Below are 20,837 nucleotides of genomic sequence, written 5' to 3' on the forward strand. Positions count from 1 at the left end.
AAGTAGAAGGCCAAACTCCCACGTACTGCAGAAGGGACATGGGCCTGCCCCTTGGACAAGGCTCGGGCAGTTGTACCACGGTCCTGCCTAAGGGGATTGCACCGAGCAGTGTTTGCAGACAGGCAGGCAGTGGTTACCAGCTCCCACGCTTTCCTTTCCCTACTATCAAGGAGTAGAAAGCCACAGAGAAGAAAAGAGACCATGATGGCAGAGGGGTACACTGGGCAAACTTTATTAAAAGCAGGTGACATGCACACACCCATACCACAAAGTCAGGAAATGTTAACCACAGCTACAATACAGGGAGGATATGGTTGATAATCCAATACAAAAGCTGTGTGTGGCTTTTTCTTTCCTCTAAGACAGAATCAACCAAACAATGAGAATGAATGTCATTTAGCTTGAATGCACCGTGGAAAGAGCTAGAGAGCTAGTTGGGCTGCAACAACTGTTTAGTGTAGCAAAACAATGGACTGTGCTCTCTTCTAGCTCTGTGACAGCTAGAAGCACCAAAGAACTGTTTCAATGGTCTCGGCTTCGCTGGAGCTGTTCCCCAGAAAGCACGAATCCACGAAACTACCCCTATTTCTATGCTGAGCAAAGGTACCCGAAGAGAGAATGATACAATTTCCAGCAGTCCTCCTGACGCCCATGCAGCCAATAAGCTCTGTATAACCTCTTTGTTATAAAGCAGCCAAGATCTCAAGTCCAAATGATATCGTCCACATTGGAGCAAACCCACGAAAGAGTTGGGATGACAGGGCATTTGCTTTACAAACAACAAGGCCAGGTCAGTAATAAAGCAGACCAAGAAAGGAGAGAGAGATTCTGTACCGTAGATTAAGTGTCTAAATGTCTAAATGGTAGGCTTCTTGTGTGTCTTATTGCTTGAATCCTTGCAAACCTATTAATGCAAGAGGTGCGTGGGTCCCATTCCTCCTCCTTGCTCCTTTTTGTGACTTTGCTCACGACTAAATTGAAGGCATGTTACAAAACTAAATAGGTCACAGTGTTTCAGAGACATAGCCAGGGTAGCACAGGATCGCACTTAGACACCCATTTGCCACTCAAATACCTAACAAGCGGTACGGCATCTGGACCCTCCGACTCAGATGCTCTGCTGATGTAAATGTGCGTAATCCTACTGAAGCAAATGGAGCTGTGCTGATTTATCCTTGCTGTAGATCTGGCCCATCGTCTGCTGAATGTGATATAATGCTGTATAGAATAGGACCCTGATTCCCAACCACCCAGGGCCTTGCCACCAGCATCTACGCTTAGGCAAAGCATTTGCAATGTGCAAAATGCCAGGGTCCACGTTTTCATAAGCACTTTTCCCAAGCATAAATGACAATACAAGATGCAATACAGGAGTTTTGGTTCCTTCTGTATTTCTCTTTGAGCCTGAGAATCTCCTCCCTTGTTCCAATTTTGCTCTACTGTCCTTAGTCAAGTTATTCTGGGTTTACATCAGCGCGAGGACAGAAACCCATTTATTTATTTTTTTACAAGCTAATTCATTCCTCCCTTCACTACAATTGCAAAGCAAAATTTCCAATGGGCTCTGCACTGAAATGAGAGTAAACCACGGCTGCTTTTACAATGGTCTCTTGCAAGTGTGGAAATTAATGGAAGCTACTTGTTGTTTCTTGATCCTGCACATCAGACTGAAACACAGAGTTGCCAATAGAGAGGCCTAGGCTGGGATATATATTCTAAAATTATATGCAATTTTTTTTGGGGGGGTGAGGGGAGGAAGAGGGAACATTTCAGTTTTCATAATTTCTTGACCTTCATTTATAAGTGAATTTTTGCATTATAAAAAGCCAGATTTAAATCTGTCTACTAGGTTTTCTATAAGAAATTACTTTAATTCAAAGGAGGGTGGTTTAAAGTTTGTTTCTGTTTCAGAAATGTGGGGGGAAATCACCACATTTTAGCAAACTTCTCCTTTCTTTCTAAATAAAAACTAGGACCACTTTTGTGTTCATTAAAAAGGGGGCTTGAGTTTGCAAAGTAGCCTAAGGGAGTTGGGAACTCAAACCTCCTTCACGGGAAGTTAAGCACCCTACTTTTTTTACTCCTTTGAAAACCTTCAGCAGATACGTGGGAAAACTCAATATTGAAATGATTTTGCCTTGGGTGAAATTCAACCTCAAGCAGAGAGGTCATCCAAAGGGTTCAGGAGCATGTAGGGATAGCTTTGCCCTCTGCACGAGGATGAAATTCACCCCAGAGGCTTAGTCAAGTCGTGAGTGGCAAAGCTCACTTTGGGTTCAAGAGCTCAGGATCGAAACTGTGGTTGGGTCGTAGACTGGGATGCGTCTTATTGCTCTTTCATTCATCGTTGCAGGGTTATTGGAGCCATTTTACCTATTGGGACACAACAAAAACCTCTTTCTTTCGGCAGTGGCGATTTAGCTTCTGCAGCTTATCTGATGCTTGTCCTGCTGCTAGAGGTCGTTGTCATGGAGTATGCTTTCACCGGGCTGGAGCCGCCTCCAGTGCCAAAGCTCAAGGCCCCGCTGCCCATGGCTCCTCCCAGGCCAAAGCTGCTTCCATAGCCGATTCCACCTGCGCTGCCATATCCACTTCCACTGCTAGAGCTGACCATCGCTACGGGACAAAACCGACATGATCTTCAGTGCCCGGGGGACCAGAACAGATTTCAGCCTCCCCATGAACAGTGCTTTCTGAACACAGAGTCTGGCGCTGCTTCTCCAGGGGCGGATACTCACCTTGTGTGCGCAGCAACTTGTTGGCACCGGGCTTTTCAGTGCCAGTGCCCCCAGAAATGACAGGGAAAAAGGTCCTGAATATTTTCCTGGGATAGGAAAGTCACTTCCCCTTCCCAGCTATAATGAAAATAGCAGTTCAATCAACTACTCTTGCTTTATCATGCACTGATATACAGAGCCTTCCCATAAAAGAGGCATCTTATCTCTGGTCTATGGGATTTTCCAAACTGTCTGATCAACCTTTCAACTCTCTCCTTGGTTGTGGTAGAGCAGGCAATCCCTGTGCAAAATCCTACAGGGTCGTACTAAAGATAAGCCACAGACTGATTTGCACTTGCAACGAAACTCTATGAGCCTGATTCTCTGTCACGAAGGCCTCGGCTTACACACCGAAGCTGTCATGTTTTAACTACAGTGGTACAGCTAAGGTAGTGTAACTCCCTTATAAGAGGGCTTATAGGAGTATAGGTAATCCCTGGTAAAAGGAAGGCCCCTATATATTGTTATAGCTGCATGCATATGAGGGGTGTACCGGTATAAAGGGGGCATTGCATAATCACACTCATATAGAAACTTTTATACAAGAACAAAACTCAGGAGTGAACAGCTGTACAGCACTCTGGCGTAAGCAATTTGCTGGGCCTATAACTCATTTTTGCTCACTTTGAGGCCTGTCTAAAGTGTCAGAGGGTGTGTCTACATGAGACGCTACTGCGCAGTAGCAATGAGCTACTGCATGGTAGCGTCTTGCTACTATGCAGTAGCACTGGGGGACACTAACCGTGACGGGATGCTATTGCACAGTAGCAATGAGCTGCTGCACAGTAACATCAGGAAAACACCATGCGGGGACACTACTGTGCAGCAACACTGGTTACTGCACAGTCATGTAGGACTTGGTTATGCAAGTCCTAAATGACTGTGCAGTCCATGGCTCATGAAGATGTGGCCAGACGTGGCCAAAAAGAAGCCTTGGTTGAAATGAGAAGCAGGATCTATAACTCTCAGGGGATTCCCTAGAGATATCCGGGGCACGTCTTTTGGAACTCATTGGTTTCATTTGCTCTCCATGGAGGTAAATACAATAAAATGGCCGTTAGAAATGGAAAATTATAAATCAACTCACAGATGCTGACTTTGTCAGGTCTGTCTCCAGCCAGTCTGTCGGAAAGGAAAAAAAAAGAGAAGATTGCTGGTTAGACATCTGATCAGATAGAGTGCCTGGAGGCCTGCGAGGATGGAGACAATGGGGATGGATGATTCTTGTTATCAATAATTCACAGGAGACAGCTGGGCCATGAGAACCTTTTGTTGGTTACCTATGCCTAGCACAGCCCATCCCATTGCCATTGACTCCTAGGGGAACAGACACAAAATTTTCCACCAAAACACTTGTATTTTTAATGGAAAATGGCTCCCCCCCACCCTCCCCATCAAAAAATCTGTTTCCGTTACAATTATTCCAGTTTTGGTCAACACCCCATGTACATTTCTGCAACCAAAACGTGCCTTTTTTGTTTGTTTCAGTAACTAAAAATATAAAAATTGACAGTTTTTAAACAGAAAAAAACCTGAAAATTCTCAAAAGAAAAAAGAAAATCAGTGGAAATGAAAAAAAAAAAAGGAAAAAAAGTCCTCTTCATTGAATTTTCTCCTGGAAAAATATTAGTCCTGAATCAGCTCTACATGGGAGTTTTACCACTAATGTTAATAGGAGCAGACTTCCGAGCTTAAATAAAGCATGCGTGTTGTATGGGCCTTTGCCTAACTTTGTGGCTAGCAATGGAAGTACGCCCCGCAGACTGGTGTGAGGTGCAAGCCAAAGCTTGAGCACCCGTCTGAGCAGGAAAAAGATGTTTCTTCTGCAAAGGATGGGACGCTCAGCAATGCCAGACCTGCCTCCTCACTGATTTCTACTTGCTGTTGTCACCCCTACCTGCGTGGAGCCCCCCCCAGTGACAAATGCAACCATTTGGAGCAGGTGGTACTGCACACTTTCTTGGTACATCTGTTAAAAACTGTTCGAGGTGATGGGCAATGGAGAATCCAAGTAGTCCATGTAAAAGCTGCTCTGCTTGATGTACCTTAAGAGATCCTTTGCTAGAGGACCTTAGTCTACCTCAGAAGATCCAGCCTTATCATTTTAGGCCTCTGTGTTGCACCCACCTGCTCTCCTCGCCCTCTAGCAGTTTTCGGTAGGTGGCAATCTCAATGTCCAGCGCCAGCTTGACATTCATGAGATCCTGGTACTCCCGCAGCTGGCGGGCCATGTCCTGCTTGGCCTTCTGCAGGGCGGCCTCCAGCTCATCCAGCTTAGCCCTGGCATCTTTGATGGCCATCTCACCACGTTCCTCAGCCTCAGCGATGGCTGCCTCCAGCTTGGCACGCTAGAGATGCAGGACACAGGACTTGAGCACGTGTGCACCAGCTGATGGCAGTGACATTTCTATTCTGTTGTCCATCCCTTCCTCCCTGTATGGCATCCATACGTCCATCCCTCTTTCTCGCTATGGTATACATGGTGTCTATATGTACCTCTCTGCCTAGGCATTGCCAACACATCAATTATCATGGTAAAAAAGGACCATTAGAACATTTAAGAAGAATATCCAGGGGTCTTTTTAGAACATCTACTATTTGACTTTTCCTTAGGACTCTCACCACCTGGAGCTGCCGGGTAGACCCTGAGCTACTGAGCAATACGTGAAGTCCCAAAGAAAGACCAAAAAAAAAAAGACCCTTGTACCATGCCAAACCTGCCTGCCTATTCAGCCATTGTATGCCTACAACAACGTTTCCCGCCATCTCAGCGTGACACGCATGGTTAGTAGAGTACAAACTATGTAGGAAGAACTTAACACTGAGCATACGGCTTTTCAATTCCCATTCATTATTCATCAAAGCCGTTCTGGATCGGCTTATTTGCTCTGCAGACACCCTGCCCTGAAACCAAATAAACAGCACTGAGTGACTCACAATAGCTTATCTCCCCGCTTTGTGTGCAGTCTGGTTATTCACTGCAAATATCCAGCTCTCCCAGGCAAGAATTGAACAATGACTTTGACATGATTTAAAAGGTCCCTTCAATAAATGGATGAAAGCTGCAGTGAAAGGGGAAGGTCAAAAAACAAGCCTGACAGAAGTAGCTCTATATGGGACCTCATCCTGGATGCAGGAAGGGAGATGAGAAGTCAGAGGTGGTGAAGAATGGGAATGTCACATCCATTCCTCTAACCCATGCAAGCCGGCTCCACACACCACCTGGTCTGAACCTGGGGAAAGGCTCTGACCACCGCTCTTGTTAGAGACCGCAGCTTCATCTAGCTCAGTCTTCTGCATCTTGCAATGACAGAGAGCAGATAAGTGGGAAAATATGTATGTGAGGCCTATCCAGACTGATCTGCCCTCTGCATCTGGCATTCAGAGGATGAGGGAGTCCTAGTTCTAGGCTGCAGCTCCAATAATTGTCTTTAAGACCCACTGATGGACCTGTTCGCCATGAACCGATCCAATCCCCGGTTGAACCTGTTTAATGTAACAGCCAGAATTACTCATTTCCCACTGAAGGCATCTTAAAAAAAAGTGTGCAGAGCTTGTGAGTGTTGCTGGACTGACAGCCCTGGAAAGTGGGGCTCCATGGACATTCACGGGGCATAGGCTACTCCTCACCTGGTTTTTCACATTGTCGATCTCAGACTGCAGCCGCATGATCATGCGGTTAGTCTCAGCAATCTCATTCTTGGTGCTGCGCAGGTCGTCTCCGTGTTTCCCAGCAGTGGCTTGCAGTACCTCGAACTGAGATATACAAGGATATAAAGGACCCAACCAGCATCACCAACTCACTACCCATTGCCAACCCACAAAGCAGCCTCTCCAGACACCCACAAATGGCAGAAGCTCTCAGCACCCAAGATTGCTCACCTTGCTCTGGTACCAGGACTCTGCCTCCGCCCGGCTCCGGTTGGCAATGTCCTCATACTGAGCTTTGACCTCAGCAATGATGCTGTCCAGGTCCAGATTACGGCTGTTGTCCATAGACAGGACCACAGAGGTGTCAGAGATCTGTGTCTGCAGCTCCTGGAGTTCCTGCAAGGTACATTAACATCCCTGTTTGTTTAGCCTTCTCTTGCTGTACTTTAGAAGCCAATGAGGAGGAGGAGAGGTGAGGAAGGCAAGGAAGAGAGTCCAGTGGAGGGCAACAAAAATGGTGAGGGGGACTGGGGGACATGACTTATGAAGAAAGACTGAGGGAACTGGGCTTATTTAGTCTAGAGAAGAGGAGACTGAGAGGGGATTTAATAGCAGCCTTCAACTCCCTGCAGGGGGGTCCAAAGAGCATGGAGCTGGACTGTTCTCAGTGGTGGCAGACGACAGGACAAGGAGCAATGGGCTCCAGTTGCAGCAAGGGAAGTTGAGGTTGGATGTTAGGAAAAACTTTCTCACTAGGAAGGTAGTAAAGCTCTGAAACAGGTTGCCCAGAGAGGTAGTGGAAGCTCCATCCTTGGAGGTTTTCAAACCCCGGCTAGACAACACCTTGGCTGGGATGATGTAGTTGGGGGTAGTCCTGCTTGGAGCAGGGTCTTGGACTAGATGTGAGCTCCTGAGGTCCCTTCCCACCCCCATTTTCTACGATTCTATGAACATCACAACACAATAGCTGCTCTCAGCCTCCTCCAGCTCCTCAGCTTTGGTTCCCCGAGAGCAGTGCGATGAAGTTATAAAGATCTGAGAGGAAGCTAAGGCTAGCATCCAAACACCTGCAGAATCCAAGGGTTGGAGTGGCCCAGGGAGCTAAACTCCTGGCTGCAATGAGGTGTCACTTCCAAATGTTTTAAAAGCTGGGATGCAGGGCTGTAGATCACACCCAGGTTTGCTACCCAGATGGGGCCAAATCCTGCTTCCACTGCCCGAGGATGTCAGGTGGAACTTTTTTCCTGGTTGGTCTCTCCACCAGCCATGAAACACCAAGCTGGGCTTTTGCAATAAAAATATTTCTGTTTCCAGCCAAAATATTTTGCTCAAAATCAGCATTTTCTGTACGAAATCTCCATTCTCCAACTGCCTCTAATACAATTGCAATTACAAACCAAGAAGCAACACGAGGGAAGTTCTTTTAGTGCTTCTGTCTTGTGCCACAGGTGCATGAATTCACTGCAAGCTTGCATTTCATCTGTGTTCCCCACATTCAGCTGCTAGGTTAGCCATAGACTTTAAGACACCATGGGTCAAATAGGGTTGGTAGGGCTTCATTCAAAGAAATAGACCCTCGCACCCTCCAGAACCTCCTTTGTGTATAAAAAAAACCTGTTTCTACTCTTTACCGTCCAAGAAGTGAGAGAAAAAATTAGATCTATACCCATCCATCCACCTACCCATCCACAGGGTTCACGTGACATACCATAACATCCAGTAACACCTCCCATCTCCTTGCAAACTGCAGTTGTTTTAGCCATCACCAAAATAGATACCCACTCATCAATAAAGCCAGTCTATTTTGCAAAGATGGAAAGGTCCTTACTGCTTCATAGAGGGACCTCAGGAAGTTGATCTCGTCAGTCAAGGCATCCACCCTGGCCTCCAGCTCCACCTTGTTCATGTAGGCACCATCGACATCCTAAGGGAATGAAACGAGATCTTGGTTGGCTTCTGGGGGGCACACGGGTGCTCAGTGGCTGCGAACCAAGCTGCTTAGCCAGGTTTTAGGGAAGGATGTGGCTGACTCTATTCAAGCATCCTTTCATTCAAAAATTAGCACTAACTCCTCACTTAGAAAGGCATCTCCTGGACTTTCTGAAATCCATGTTGCCAGGCTCTACCATTTTATAATATATAGCATCATACCTCTTACAGTGTGCCAGCATCCTGTAATGAATAAGGCACTCAACTGGGACTCTGGACTCCTGGGTTCTCATTCTGGCTCTGCCATGCCCTGCCATTTGACCTTACAAAAGACATTTTTCTCACTACACCCTCCTCTTATTCAGATGGCATCTATTTGGGGACAGGTATTCTCTATGTACACCTTACACTCCCTTTACACTGGAAAGATCCCTGAAGGGTAATTCTGAGAATCCAGTCCAGCAAGTATTGCTGGAGAATGGCATTACGAGTACTCCTCACTTAACACCGTAGTTACGTTCTTGAAAAACATGGCTTTAAGTGAAACGATGCGAAGCAAATCCAGTTACATCACAGTAGTTCCCTACTAGCAGGCGGTGGCCAAACAATGTTTAAAGTCACATTGGGTGGCTTTAAATGAGTATTTCTTTAATAGATCAGTGACATAATAATGCAGCCATGTTAACTGGGATGACGTTAAGTGAGGAGCACCTGTATAATGGTGCATCTTCACTAGGTCAGGGGTGGGCAAAATGCGGCCCGCAGGCCGAATGCGGCCCACCAGGTCATTTTATCCAGTCCCTAAAAAATTTAGAAAATTAATATTTATCTGCCTCTGGATGCCTGACATGCGGCCCTTGATGGCTTGCCAAAACTCAGTAAGCAGCCTTCCGCCTGAAATAATTGCCCACCCCTGATTTAGATACGTGTTAGGTAGCATGGGATAAAAATCCAACTGAAGTCAAGGTTCTTTGGGTGAATCTGATATCTTTTATTAGACCAACTTAAATAGTTGGAGAACAAGTATTAAGCAAGCGTTCGGGTTCAAAAACCCTTCACCAGGCTAAGGAAGTTTCTGCAGTTGGTGTGTGCTCTTCCAGAAAAGCAACGAACTGAAGTCAAAGCACTTTGTATTTAGCAAATCTAATCAGGACAATGACAGTGGATCCACATCTCCTGTCTCAAGATAAAGACCTGCCTTTCTTTTTCCTGGCTAAAACCGCAGGCCTCAGCTTCCAAGAGGCTTGAAAAACCAGCCTCTGCAGCGTCTCAGGATCCAGCCACTCACCTTTTTGAGCACCACAAACTCGTTCTCTGCTGTTGTGCGTCTGTTGATCTCATCTTCGTATCTGGTTGGGGGAAAAAGATGAGATGCCAAGTTAGATGCCACTAACTAAGTTGGTTGATTTATTTTCATGTTTCTTTTTGCAAATCAGCTAAAAGCAGCTTATGTTTCAACCCAGGTGCTTGTCCTATGTGAAATCATCATTTCAGCAAAGAAACCCTGGCATGCTTCTCAACTGGTGTAAATCAGTGATGGGACAGATCCTTAGCCCACCCAGACAGTTCAGCACACGTTACTCCTCTCAGAAACCCAAGCTATGCACTCCTGTTTATTTTGCTTGGATGCCTAAGCCACAAGGGTGTTTCTGCGTCCTGTTTGGATGGGTGTAACTCAGATGCAGATAAGCAGAATTGCTCATTCATAATTCCCTTTCCACAAATGTTCTCCAGTGTTTTTTTCTTCCAGGCATATTGCAGCCTTGGGTACTAGTTCACTGCAGAAGGCAAATGCAAGTACAAGAAGAGGTGTGCGCTGTTCCCCCTAAATCCATCTAAAAACCCACTTGAGGAATTATTTTTTGGAGCACTTGCCCATTATGATTGCATGCACCTTTAACCCAGGATTTCAGTGCATTTTGCAGATGCGCATTGAGCTAGTGGGACCCAAGCAAATATAACTCATGCCACGGAGAAACCGAGTCACAGAGAAGGTTGTGCCTCAGAGTTTCAAGTGGGCTCCTTTTTAGGGGAAGTCAGCTTCACGCAGGCCATCCTTAGGCATAATGGACAAGATCTTCAGCTGCCATGAACCGGCATGGCCTTAGTAGAGCCACATCACTTTAAAACCCCTGAAGGTCTGATTCCTAGGGCCTGACTCTTAACTGCAATGGAAAAGAGCAAGTACGGCAGGACCTCGGCACATGGGAAATACAGATTGGTGCAAGTCACTTGCCCGAGTGCGTGCCTGACAGAAAGGAGGAAAAGTGGAAAGCTTCCAAGTCAGTGACTTAAATCCTCCGCAAAATCCCACTAAGGCTTTTCATACCGGCTGAGTGGCGCCAAACGCCATCCAGGAAACAGAAGCCATTTTCTCTGGCTTTGTGAGAGCTTTTGGAGTCACAATATCTGCTAGGATGACTTGCACGGCCACTGCGGTTTGCAACGGGCTTGGAAGCCCTGCGATTCCAACGGCCTGCAGCTCATGGAAAATCGACACCGTGCTGACTCCCAGCGACACAGGAGCCGGTGCTGCATGAAGGGCTGCATTACCTGATGTTTAAATCATCACACTGCACGTGCAACATGTGCAAGAGATGAGAAAAGGGACCGATTCTATGCTCTTCTATACAGGCTCAGCATGACAGGAGTGAACAGGTGTCAGGGAATGTATTCAGGAGTGACCTGCCCCACTTTAAGGAAAGGCCTTGTCCAAGTGACTGCGTGCTAAGAGGTGGCGAGTTTGCATCTACCGCACCCTGTCTCCCAGGGCATCTTCTCCCCGCGTTTTTAAAAGCGCAAGTCACTAACTTCAGTTTGAAAGTAGAATAAGTTTCTCTGACCTTAGGACACAGGCAGGCTGGCCACATGCAGAGTGCAAGGTCAACCCGTACCCCAGCTGCCTGTGCAGGCACTTGGACCATCCCAAAGGTAATTCTGCTCTTAAATTAAGTGTACCTAGGACTTGATCCTGAGCTTACCCATCGGAAACAGCAGCAGCTCCAGGAAAGTGGATGGAGTACTGCTGCTGTCAGGGAAGAATTGGACCCATGGTGATTTTGATGCTTCTAAACCACTTAGGGCCACATGCTTGTCAACACCGAGGTCATTTTGCATTATTCTGTCCCTGAAAAGCAGCTGGAAATTAAATTACATGTATGAACACCAAGGCCAGTTTGTATTATTCTGTCCCTGAAAAGCGGCTGAAAATTAAATGACATGTATGCTCAACAGCGGCTACTGCACCCTGCCAGAGGATTGAGGTCCTTGTGCTTGATTCTCCACTGCCCATGCACCTTGCACAGGTCTTTCCACCCGGACTGGATTGCTGCAACACGGAGCCGAACACAGGCCATACCGTCAGCAGGTACAAAGCATCACAGCTCAATGCAGCAACATGGACTGATGCCAGCTGAGGTCCTGGCCTGCCCTGCCCAGGTACCATCTAGGGCTGTACAAGGCACCTGTCCACCCAGAGGACAATGCAGGCCCCCGCCTGAGACGGATTGATCCTTGCAGCTGAATGCCACCTTCCTAGACCTGTATGGGGATTACTAGTTATTGACTTTCCTCCTGGCACACCCTGGAGTTTATCTGCTCTATTTGTTCTCAGTTCCTGCCTAATCCAGTTTGCCAGCTCATATATTTTTCCAAGGTTTCCCCTCGGCAGCTGGGTGTGTCCCGGAGTGAAAGGGGCACAGGGTGGGTTGTATTAGCCTTTCCAAGCGGGCTGATTGAGGCACCGAAACCCCTTGTCAGAGATCCCAGCTTTGCTCTAGTTTTTCCCTGGGCAAGTTTTAGCCAGGGGTGTGAGCATGGGGCAGCACCCATGCTGTGGATGGATGGTGCAGTGGCTAGAGCACTGGGTTGAGTATAGGGCGCCTGGTTTCTAGCCCTGGCCGCACTATTTGCTTACTGGGTAAACCTGGGGCAAGGCACCTTCTTGCCTCTGGCCCTCGCTCTGCTCTCCCCACCCCTTCTGCAAAATGCTCGTCATCTCCTGTGTAAAAGTGCTTCGAGGTCAAATCATGAATAGCTATGCACACGGCAAAAGCATTACTCCACGTTGCCCCCCTTAATGTGTTTTTCACACAATACATTGACTTCCCAGTTGCTGCTCCACTACCCCTGTCTTTCTTCCTTCGCCGGATATTCAGAAAAGGCACCGTTAGAAAAAGAAAAAGGAAGTTGCAAAGTCTGATCTCAGTTAACTAAGAACCGTGTCGCTCCCTCGACTAAAGTTTACTTTATACTGGGGTAACCATGGAGATACTGTATCTCGGTGTTTTTCTTTTATATGAGATTGCAATACAGGATAAATCACTAACTATCTGCTAGCATGCATCTATGAATGGGGACAATCTGTAGTCAAAATGTCTCCTGAAGTCAGTGACAAGCAAAGGTTGCAGAATTCAGCCATGTGTCACTAATATCTGATTTGAATTCAGGTTCCCAGCCAAATGTAACACCTGTATTTGGAGACCTAATGACTAAAAGCCAAGTGATAAGAGTGTTTCACATTTCTAGTACTGCCCTTCATAAGCTCCTTTCAGGTTTTTACACTGCTTTTGAAGATAGAGGAGTAGAGATAAGGAATGACCCACCCAGAGCAAATGAATGAGTCAGGAGCAAGGCTGGGAAGGCACCCCAGAAACCTGCTCTGAACACTTTGCGTTCAGACTACTACAGTGCAGATTGCTTTGGCTCTCCGAAATAAAACAGGCCCAGCTGTGCCTTTGATGCATCCTTTCTAATAATGAGTACAAAGGGAAGTTAATCATATCTGTGCAGAGATAAGAGGAGCTGGAAAAAGTGGTTGGAAATGCACTTTTGCAGCAATCAGAACAGTCTGCCGGAGCATGTTCATTCCAACAAAAAAAGTATCCAGGAATTGCTGAGACACTTTATCACTTATTATTGCTGCCTTTAATTTAATTGTAGCTTTTGAGATCTCTTATGCTTCCTGTTATGTTTTGACAGGATTGAAACGGGTCACTGTTTTTGCATTCAATTTTTTTCCAGAATTTTTTAGTGGGGGTGGAGCTGAATTTTCAACATTTTGGTTCTGGACTGAAAATTAAAAATCTGGATGTCTCACAAAAAAATTCCAGTTTCTGACAGTAGCGTACAGGCCCTGTCTACAAATACAAGCTACAGTCTATCCACTGTTTCTTGTGGAGAATGCCCTCCCCCATTTCCATCAATTAATTAAGTTGAATAATCAGCTACAGTTCAACCAGTGGCCACTGAGCTAGAAATATCCTAGATGAGTCTAACAGCAATGTATTTGCATATGGAAATACATGAAAATCCACCTTTTTCTAGCTTTGGCAGGGCAGTGTCACTGGAAACCTGTAGGATGCTTTGTCCACAAATAACAGGGATTAATTACTGGGTGGCCTATGGCCCCTTGTGAAGGGTCATCCCCGCTCAGCCCCCCCTGGCTAAAAGGCAGCACCCACAGAAGAGCAAAAGACCTCCCAGCGGAGATGCCGGAGAACCTGTGGGGCTCAGCAAACCGTTAGACAAGATTATACGTTACTTGTTCTTGAAATCCTCAACAAGATCCTGCATGTTCTTCAGCTCGCCCTCCAGACGCCCTTTGTCGTTCATCAGCCCATCCAGCTGCCGCCGGAGGTTGCTGATGTATGCCTCAAAGAGGGGAGCAATGTTGCTCCGGGCCGTCTTTTGGTCCTGCAGGAGGCTCCATTTGGTTTCCAGCATCTTATTTTGCTGCTCTAGGAATCGGACCTGAAAGCCAGCGAGGGAAGGGAGCCCGTCAGTCACCCGGCTACAGCGGCACAAGGGCAGGGAAGGCTCTGTCTCATAAAGAGAGCTTCAGGTGTTGTGCTTGCTGGGCAAAAGCACCTGAAAAATTTGGATCACTCAGGGAAGGATCCTAGCTCTGGATAGGAGGCAAAGCCAAGGCTGCAAACTTACAGCTAGAGGGCCATCCCCAAAATGCAGCTTTTTATTATTTAACAGAGGGCCACATTTTGCTCCAGCACCTATTAAGGCGAATCTTCCTCCCTGAACCCAGGCCAGCTGCATTGTATCCGCCATGATCTGAACACATTGCACTTCATATAAAAAAACACCAGCCTGGCTACAAAGCCAAATTTTGCCAACAACCCCTAGGCCGGATGTTCCCCTGGTGCAAAAGCCGCCTCGTTGCATGGGCATGGCTCCACTGAAGATAGTGGAGCAGCACTGATTTACACTAGTAATTTCTTAATGGGGCAACACCACACCCGCCTTGCCCCACCCTGAGCCCCATCCAGATCAGACCGTGCATTGCACCCCAAACCACCAGTAGTCATATAGCTTGGTTGGTACCAGCTTATTCTGTAGGGAGGAAGCCCTGTGGCTTTAACAAAAGAAACCTTTGTTGAAGTTAACCTGGGCAAAGCATTCAATAAGAGCCATAAGATTTACCCCAATTTAACTGCCAATATCCTTTTTCAGCCCAATTAACAGAAGTCAATGGAAAGTTTCCCATTGACTTTGCTGGGGCTTAAATCAAGACCTCCCTTCAGAAGCATCCAGGGTGTGGTCACCTCTTCCCATGTCTCACCTTGTCAATGAAGGAGGCGAATTTGTTGTTGAGGGTCTTGATCTGCTCCTTCTCCTCTTGCCGCACCTTCTGCATGGTGGGGTCAATCTCCAGGTTGAGGGGCGCCAGGAGGCTCTGGTTGATGGTGACCTCTTGGATGCCAGGAGATGGGAGCCCACTGCCAAACCCAGCAGCGAGGGCACCGCCATATCCATATCCAGAGCGGACGCTGTAGGAGCTGCCACGTACGATCGGGGACTCTCTCCTGCTGCTAGAGCCTAGGTTATAGAGACTGGAGCTGCCAAAGCTGCCTACCCTTCCCAAGCCAGCACTCCCTCCCACACCACGGGATGAGGAGACGGTGCTGACTCGGACCTGGCTAATCCCTGGCATAGCTGCAGAGCGAGAGCTAAAAGTCACGGAGCGAGACATGGCTATTCAGCTGGGGTCTGGGCTTTCCCCAACCTCAAGGAAAAGCTCAGGAAAGTGGTGCTGGAGAGGAGGAGAGTGAGTAGAGTCCCTCTGAGGCTCCCAGCTGGAACTTCCTCTCCTTTTATCCACTACAGGAGCTGGGCTTGGCTTGAGGGCAGAGAAGGGGATCAGTTTACCGGGAGTGCTGGGAGTGTCTGGCAGCAGGCCCACTGTATTCAACCTGCTGAAATCGGAGGGGGGGTGGGGAAAACACACCCATGAAACAATATCGCCACCTGGCCAGCAGCTTGCAGTGGGCTCTTACCAGCCTCTGAGGCTCTGCAGCTGCTTTAGCTCCTTCCTGGTTTCGCATTTGCACCTCCGCCGTGATTTATTCATTCCTGTGGGTTCCAGCAAGGAAGCAAATAAAACGGTGCATGAAGGCAGGCTCCCTTGTCCGGCGTCCGGAGCAAAGCGCGCCTGATTCTCACCGACATGGAGAGCCCTGGACGCTGCATCAGGGGCTTTCAAAGGAGACCAAACCTTGGATGCCAGCCTTCAATCTCCCCTCGTAGCCTTTATAGTGCCCGAATGGGAGAAAGGGCCTTAATGTAAGCCAGAATCCTGCCCAGTTGCACATACGAACCAGCTCACTGCATACCCCCCCCCCTTGCCCCCCCCCCACACACACACACTGCATAAATATAATGGAGCAGAACATAATTATGCAGTGCAAGGAAAATAAGCAATGATACCCAGGAAAAACCTGGTAACAGGAGAGACATTACTCTGATCTTTGCCAAAACCATTTGATGAGGCAGCAGGCAAATTGTTTTCAAGGCTATCGCCCCACTTCCCCATACATAATAAGGTCTGAGATAAGGGACACCACCCTTCTGCACTCCTTGCCCCTGCTGTTTGGTTGTCAGGCACACGCAACCCGCTCTAGGCTTCTGGAGGGCAGGGGAAATAAAGAAAGCAGACGTTTTGGAGACAGCATGCTTCAAATATGTGCCTGCTTCTCGGTGGGGAATGTGGGAGGCGGCCGGAGTGGATTCCTCCAGCTTTTGCAAGGGAGAGTCTCCTCTTCATGTGTGCAGGGGAAGGGGCATGAAGCGCAGCCAAGTGCCTGGCTGACACAGTGGGCTTGATTCTTCCCCGCTCTGCGCACAGACCTCCGGTGGGCTAGAAAAAGTAGCTGAGTGTAAACCGGGGTTGGTGAACATGTGCTAGCCCAGCCCTGCCTCAGCTGGGTCGCCTGGTTAGTGTGGATGCAGGGTCTGCAAGTCTTTTCCATTCGGGAACCAAGCTCGTGAACAGACAATTTGGTTTCAGTCCAGAGTCACATCCTTAAGGCACTAGCCAGGATGTAGATGTGGGCAAGTCTACCCTGACACAGCTCAGCTGAGCCAAGTGGATTTCCTCCTGATTGTCACCAACACGAGAGAAAAATCAGGCCAGTAGTTTCTATGCGGGACCAAGAAATTCATTTTCCACAGTGTACGCATTTGCAATACAGTTACAGACGTGACTGCAAAGGAGCCCAGAGCTGAAAGCAAACTAATCTCCCCTGCTTCTTTGAAAGGGTTTTACAGCCCATGCTGGCTTCAATGCTACGATGATGAAGCTCTAGCCATTCCCAAGGCAGCTAGCTTAGGGTATGTCCACAGTACAGCCGTACCCTGAGTTACACCTGGGTTTGCACTAGGGAAAGCGCAAGTAGGATTTAGCCCCATACATTTTCACCGGCAGCTCCAGGAGGTCCAAAGTCAAAGTTGCCTTGTGTTGTTGTGGGTGCCATGGTAACACTGCATAGTTTTGCAATGGGATGGACTGATGAATGCTTGCACACCCATGTGAATGACCCTCTGGGGGCTCTGCCTTGCCCGGTCAACAAAGGGAACCAGTTAGACCTCCCTCTTCCGTAAGCATCAACTTCAGAGGTTCCCGAGCCCTGTTTCCAACCTCAGGCTTCTCCCTGGGTGAGATCTGACAGCCCGGCCGGGATGCAAACAGCCCCTCTGCTCTGCACACGCAATACAGGAGGAGGAAGCAATTGAATGAGTCACAGGAGATATCTCTCAGTAAATATGAAGTCCCTGAGTACACACACGGCATGCATGCTACAGTCCAGCAGGCCTCTGCAAAGCGAGGGCCGATGGAGCGCGCCATTCTGCTTGTGCTCAACAGAGCTTGTGTGCTAAGCCGTGCTTGTACACTGTCCAGAAGGAGCCCACTGCCCCCTTGTTTGTCTGAATCCACTTGCTGCCTCTCATCTTACAAACTCTCTGGGACAGGGACCCTTTTTTTATACAGCGCCAAGCACAATGTAGCCCTGGCCCATGACCAGGGTGCCTACATGCTCCAGTACTGCAAAGAATTAAGCCCTCCATGAGTCCAAAGCCTCGTGCAAGCCTGCTGGAGGAAAGCAGCTCCTTCAGAAAGCCATCTGGCATTCATCTGCCAACCGAGAAATGGAGCATACACCACTACCATCGACTTTTTATTCTAACCAACAATTAGATGATCATCCGACATAACTTTGCTGGGCCAGCCATGTCATCCAGGTGTCCAATTCCAGACTCCCAGAGCAAAAATCTTATTCTCCTAGCTCAGTCAAGGGGTCTGATCAACAGTAGGGCAGAGAAAAGTGCTATAAGGACATCCTCAAGGTCAACTTGAAAAAATGCAACATCGATATCAGCTCATGAGAGACCATCACCCAGGACTGCCTTATAGTTTCATAGTAGTTAGGGGTCAGAAGAGACCTAAGTAGATCATCTAGTCTGACCCCCCCGCCACTGGCCAGAGCACACGTTGGGATCACACGACCCCAGACAGGTGTTCATCCAACCTCTTTTTGAATTTACCCAAGGTAGGAGCGAGGACCACTTTGCTAGGAAGTGGACTCAAATGGAGGAAGCATCTGCTGCAAAGATCTCAGTACTGTGAAACCTCACAATGGCAACAGAAGACAGAAAAATGGGAGTGGAAGAAACAGTGTGGTACCGACCGAGCCAAGAACTTGGAGCCACTCACCCTGTATGGAAACGTGCCCGAGATGCAACAGAGTCTGCCGATCCCAGATAGGCATCATCAGACATCTTCAGATCCACAAATAAGATAATCATGGAAGACAATTGTCTTCCAGGTGTCTTCCATGGTTGTCTTATCTGCGAGGGGTTGCCAATGGGATTGCTGATGTCCCAGTCCCTTGACTGCGAGGATTGTCAATGATGTTGAGTCTAATCACCCGCTCTGTTAAAACGTGTCTGCAGTGGAATTTGCCTGGCACTCGCTTCCAGCCATGGGTCCTTGTTACTCCTTTTTCGGCTGAATTAACGGGCCCGTTGGTGCCTGCCCTAAGAACATATTTACAGACCCTACTCAAGTTACTTCTTCATCTTCTTGATAAACTAAGCTGCTTACCATCCTCAAGTTTCTCACTGTGAGGTCCAGCTTTCTCGACGTGTGTGTGTCTTTTCCAAAGTCTCTTAAACAACACGGATGCCACATTCCATGTGCAGAGTGATAAAAATGATTGGAGGCCTGGGAAGCATGGCTTATGAGGAAAGACTGAAAGAACGAGAAGAGAAGTCTGAGGCGGGCTTTGATAACAATCATTAAATACCCGATGGGCGATTACATAGAGAATGGAGGTAGACTTTTCTCGGTGGCTGCAGGGGTCATGGCCTGAAGCTACAGCAGGGGAAATTTAGGTGGGAGATTAGGAATAATGGTTTGACTAAGAGAGTCCTCCGGCATCTGCTGAAGCTGTGGACTCTCCATCCCTGGAAAATTTCTAGAGCAGGTTAGGCAGACACTTGACTGGCATGGTTCAGCTGGGGATGATCCTACCTGGTGTAGGAGGCTGGAGTAGATGACCTTGTGATGTCCCATCCAACCCTACTTTCCTATGACCCTACGTTTTAGCCTCACCTCCCTAATGCCCCACGCCAGAGCTGTTCTTAGCTCCGCATCAGTGTCTCTACTCTAGGTAGGAAGCCAGATGTTTTGAAGGCTTATTGTTCTTGCACTGAGGGTGAACAGAGCATGCCCTGCCCTGCAAGAATCAGCAGGAAACACCAGCCATTGCAAAATCGAAGGTCAGTGAAGATCCCTGGCTAGTGCAGCAATCACAAGCCCACATGTGGCCAACAAGCCCATTTCGTTCTACCTACCAAAGGACTTAGGACTGCAAGAAGCTGCTACAAAACCCAGAGGTGGAAGAGGAGACTCTCACACCCCATCCATCAGTCCTTCATGCTTTCCCCCATTAAACTGGAGCTGTGGAGATGACACTGGATTGCAGCTGAGACCAGAGAGGGGTTCTGCAGTAGACATTGTGAACAGCTCTGGAGGCATTTCACAGCCTGCGTTGGAATGAGACAGCTAAGTAGCACCCAGCCTAGCTTCTCAGCCCAAATGTGGGCTATGGTTTGCGTTGTGAGTGGCTCTCAGGAAGTGTGGCCTTCATTAACCAGCTGTTTTTTGTGTAGGGCCCTCTGAAGAAAAGCCAAACCTTTTAACTTGTCTTTTGAGGGGAAGAGAAGACCTGCCTCTCATTGCTGTATGGACTACACGTCAGGCAGCTCAATGATGCAGTAACTCAACTCCAAGCATGGCAGTGAAGCTCAGTGCGACTGAAAACCTCAAGCAGGGCTGGTTATTCAGGTTAAACCAGGCTGGGATGGAGGCTGTAGGACTGTTTTGACCCACAGATCCTCTAGGATTGTCACCCAGCAAGAAATTGGTTTGCTTTGGTCTCCCCCCCCATCCCCTAACCCCTTCACTCTTTTGGAAATATGTCCCGCCCCACACACACCTTTCATCCACAGCTTTGAAGGTGCATATGCTAAGACATGAGGACCCTTGGGAAAGAGCCGGATTCATTTCAAACTGATCCAAACTGGGAATCGTATAGAAAAAAAATAAGGCTGGAGGGGATCTTAGGAAGTCGCATCTAGTCCAACCTCCTAGTCTAGGTAGGATCATTGCTGCCTGAACCATCTCTCCTTTTGGTTTTAATGGGGAATGTGACAGACTTGAAGGAACCCTGCCTGGGGCAGGGGGTTGGACCTGATGATCTGTTTAGGTCCCTTCCAACCCTAAGCACTATGAAACTATGAACTGAAGACTGAAATAGGGGCCTCTGGGATGAAAAACACGATGCTTTGCAGTTTGAGCTAAAGTAACTGAGGTCACTCTGCAAAAAGCAGTCAAAGTGTCAAGTTATTAGGCTTTCCCCATAAGTGCCTCAGATCTTTTACTGACTCTTAGTTCATTTCTACCCAGAAGAACATTTACAATCTTTGCTCCAATGCCTGATGAAGGGTGTTTGTGCCCGAAAGCTTGCAATTAAAGATTTTTTTTTGCAAAAACCTTGCTGGTCTAATACTACGAGTCCTGATAGCCTTTTACTTTAGACCAATATGGCTACAACCTGGATATCAGATCTTTTATGTGGATTAGGGATCGGCAACACACACAAGTCACACTGCCTGAAGCATCGGCAT

The 20,837-nt window shown here is 47.8% G+C and overlaps 2 protein-coding genes across 2 annotated transcripts in view; both read right to left on the minus strand.

Annotated features, from left to right (window-relative positions):
• Positions 1-216: 216 nt before the first annotated feature.
• LOC102570139 (keratin, type II cytoskeletal cochleal) lies at positions 217-15,431 on the minus strand. The gene is made up of 9 exons (XM_006275687.4): positions 14,932-15,431; positions 13,900-14,108; positions 9,646-9,706; positions 8,257-8,352; positions 6,660-6,824; positions 6,408-6,533; positions 4,905-5,125; positions 3,865-3,899; positions 217-2,616 (listed from the first exon to the last, which is right to left on the minus strand). The coding sequence occupies exons 1-9, from the start codon at positions 15,340-15,342 to the stop codon at positions 2,432-2,434; spliced, it is 1,509 nt and encodes a 502-aa protein (XP_006275749.2). The 5' UTR covers positions 15,343-15,431; the 3' UTR covers positions 217-2,431.
• A 50-nt stretch (positions 15,432-15,481) lies between these two features.
• BCDIN3D (BCDIN3 domain containing RNA methyltransferase) overlaps positions 15,482-20,837 on the minus strand; it is a 63,904-nt gene continuing 58,548 nt past the window's right edge. The window contains exon 3 of the mRNA XM_059718359.1: positions 15,482-15,565. Within this exon, the coding sequence (XP_059574342.1) occupies positions 15,515-15,565 (51 nt within the window). The 3' untranslated portion in view covers positions 15,482-15,514. The remainder of the gene's footprint in view (positions 15,566-20,837) is intronic.

The sequence above is a fragment of the Alligator mississippiensis genome, chromosome 15, assembly GCF_030867095.1.
Source record: "Alligator mississippiensis isolate rAllMis1 chromosome 15, rAllMis1, whole genome shotgun sequence".
NCBI classification, from domain to species: domain Eukaryota; kingdom Metazoa; phylum Chordata; order Crocodylia; family Alligatoridae; genus Alligator; species Alligator mississippiensis.

What these genes read in the sequence shown, in the direction of transcription:
- LOC102570139 (XM_006275687.4), bottom strand. Translation starts at nt 15,342, where the DNA reads ATGTCTCGCTCCGTGACTTTTAGCTCTCGCTCTGCAGCTATGCCAGGG. An exon ending in TGAGGTCCCTCTATGAAGCA is followed by an intron (nt 6,825 to 8,256) that starts GTAAGGACCTTT and finishes TGTACCTTGCAG; the next exon opens with GAACTCCAGGAGCTGCAGAC. An exon ending in AGTCCTGGTACCAGAGCAAG is followed by an intron (nt 6,534 to 6,659) that starts GTGAGCAATCTT and finishes TGTATATCTCAG; the next exon opens with TTCGAGGTACTGCAAGCCAC.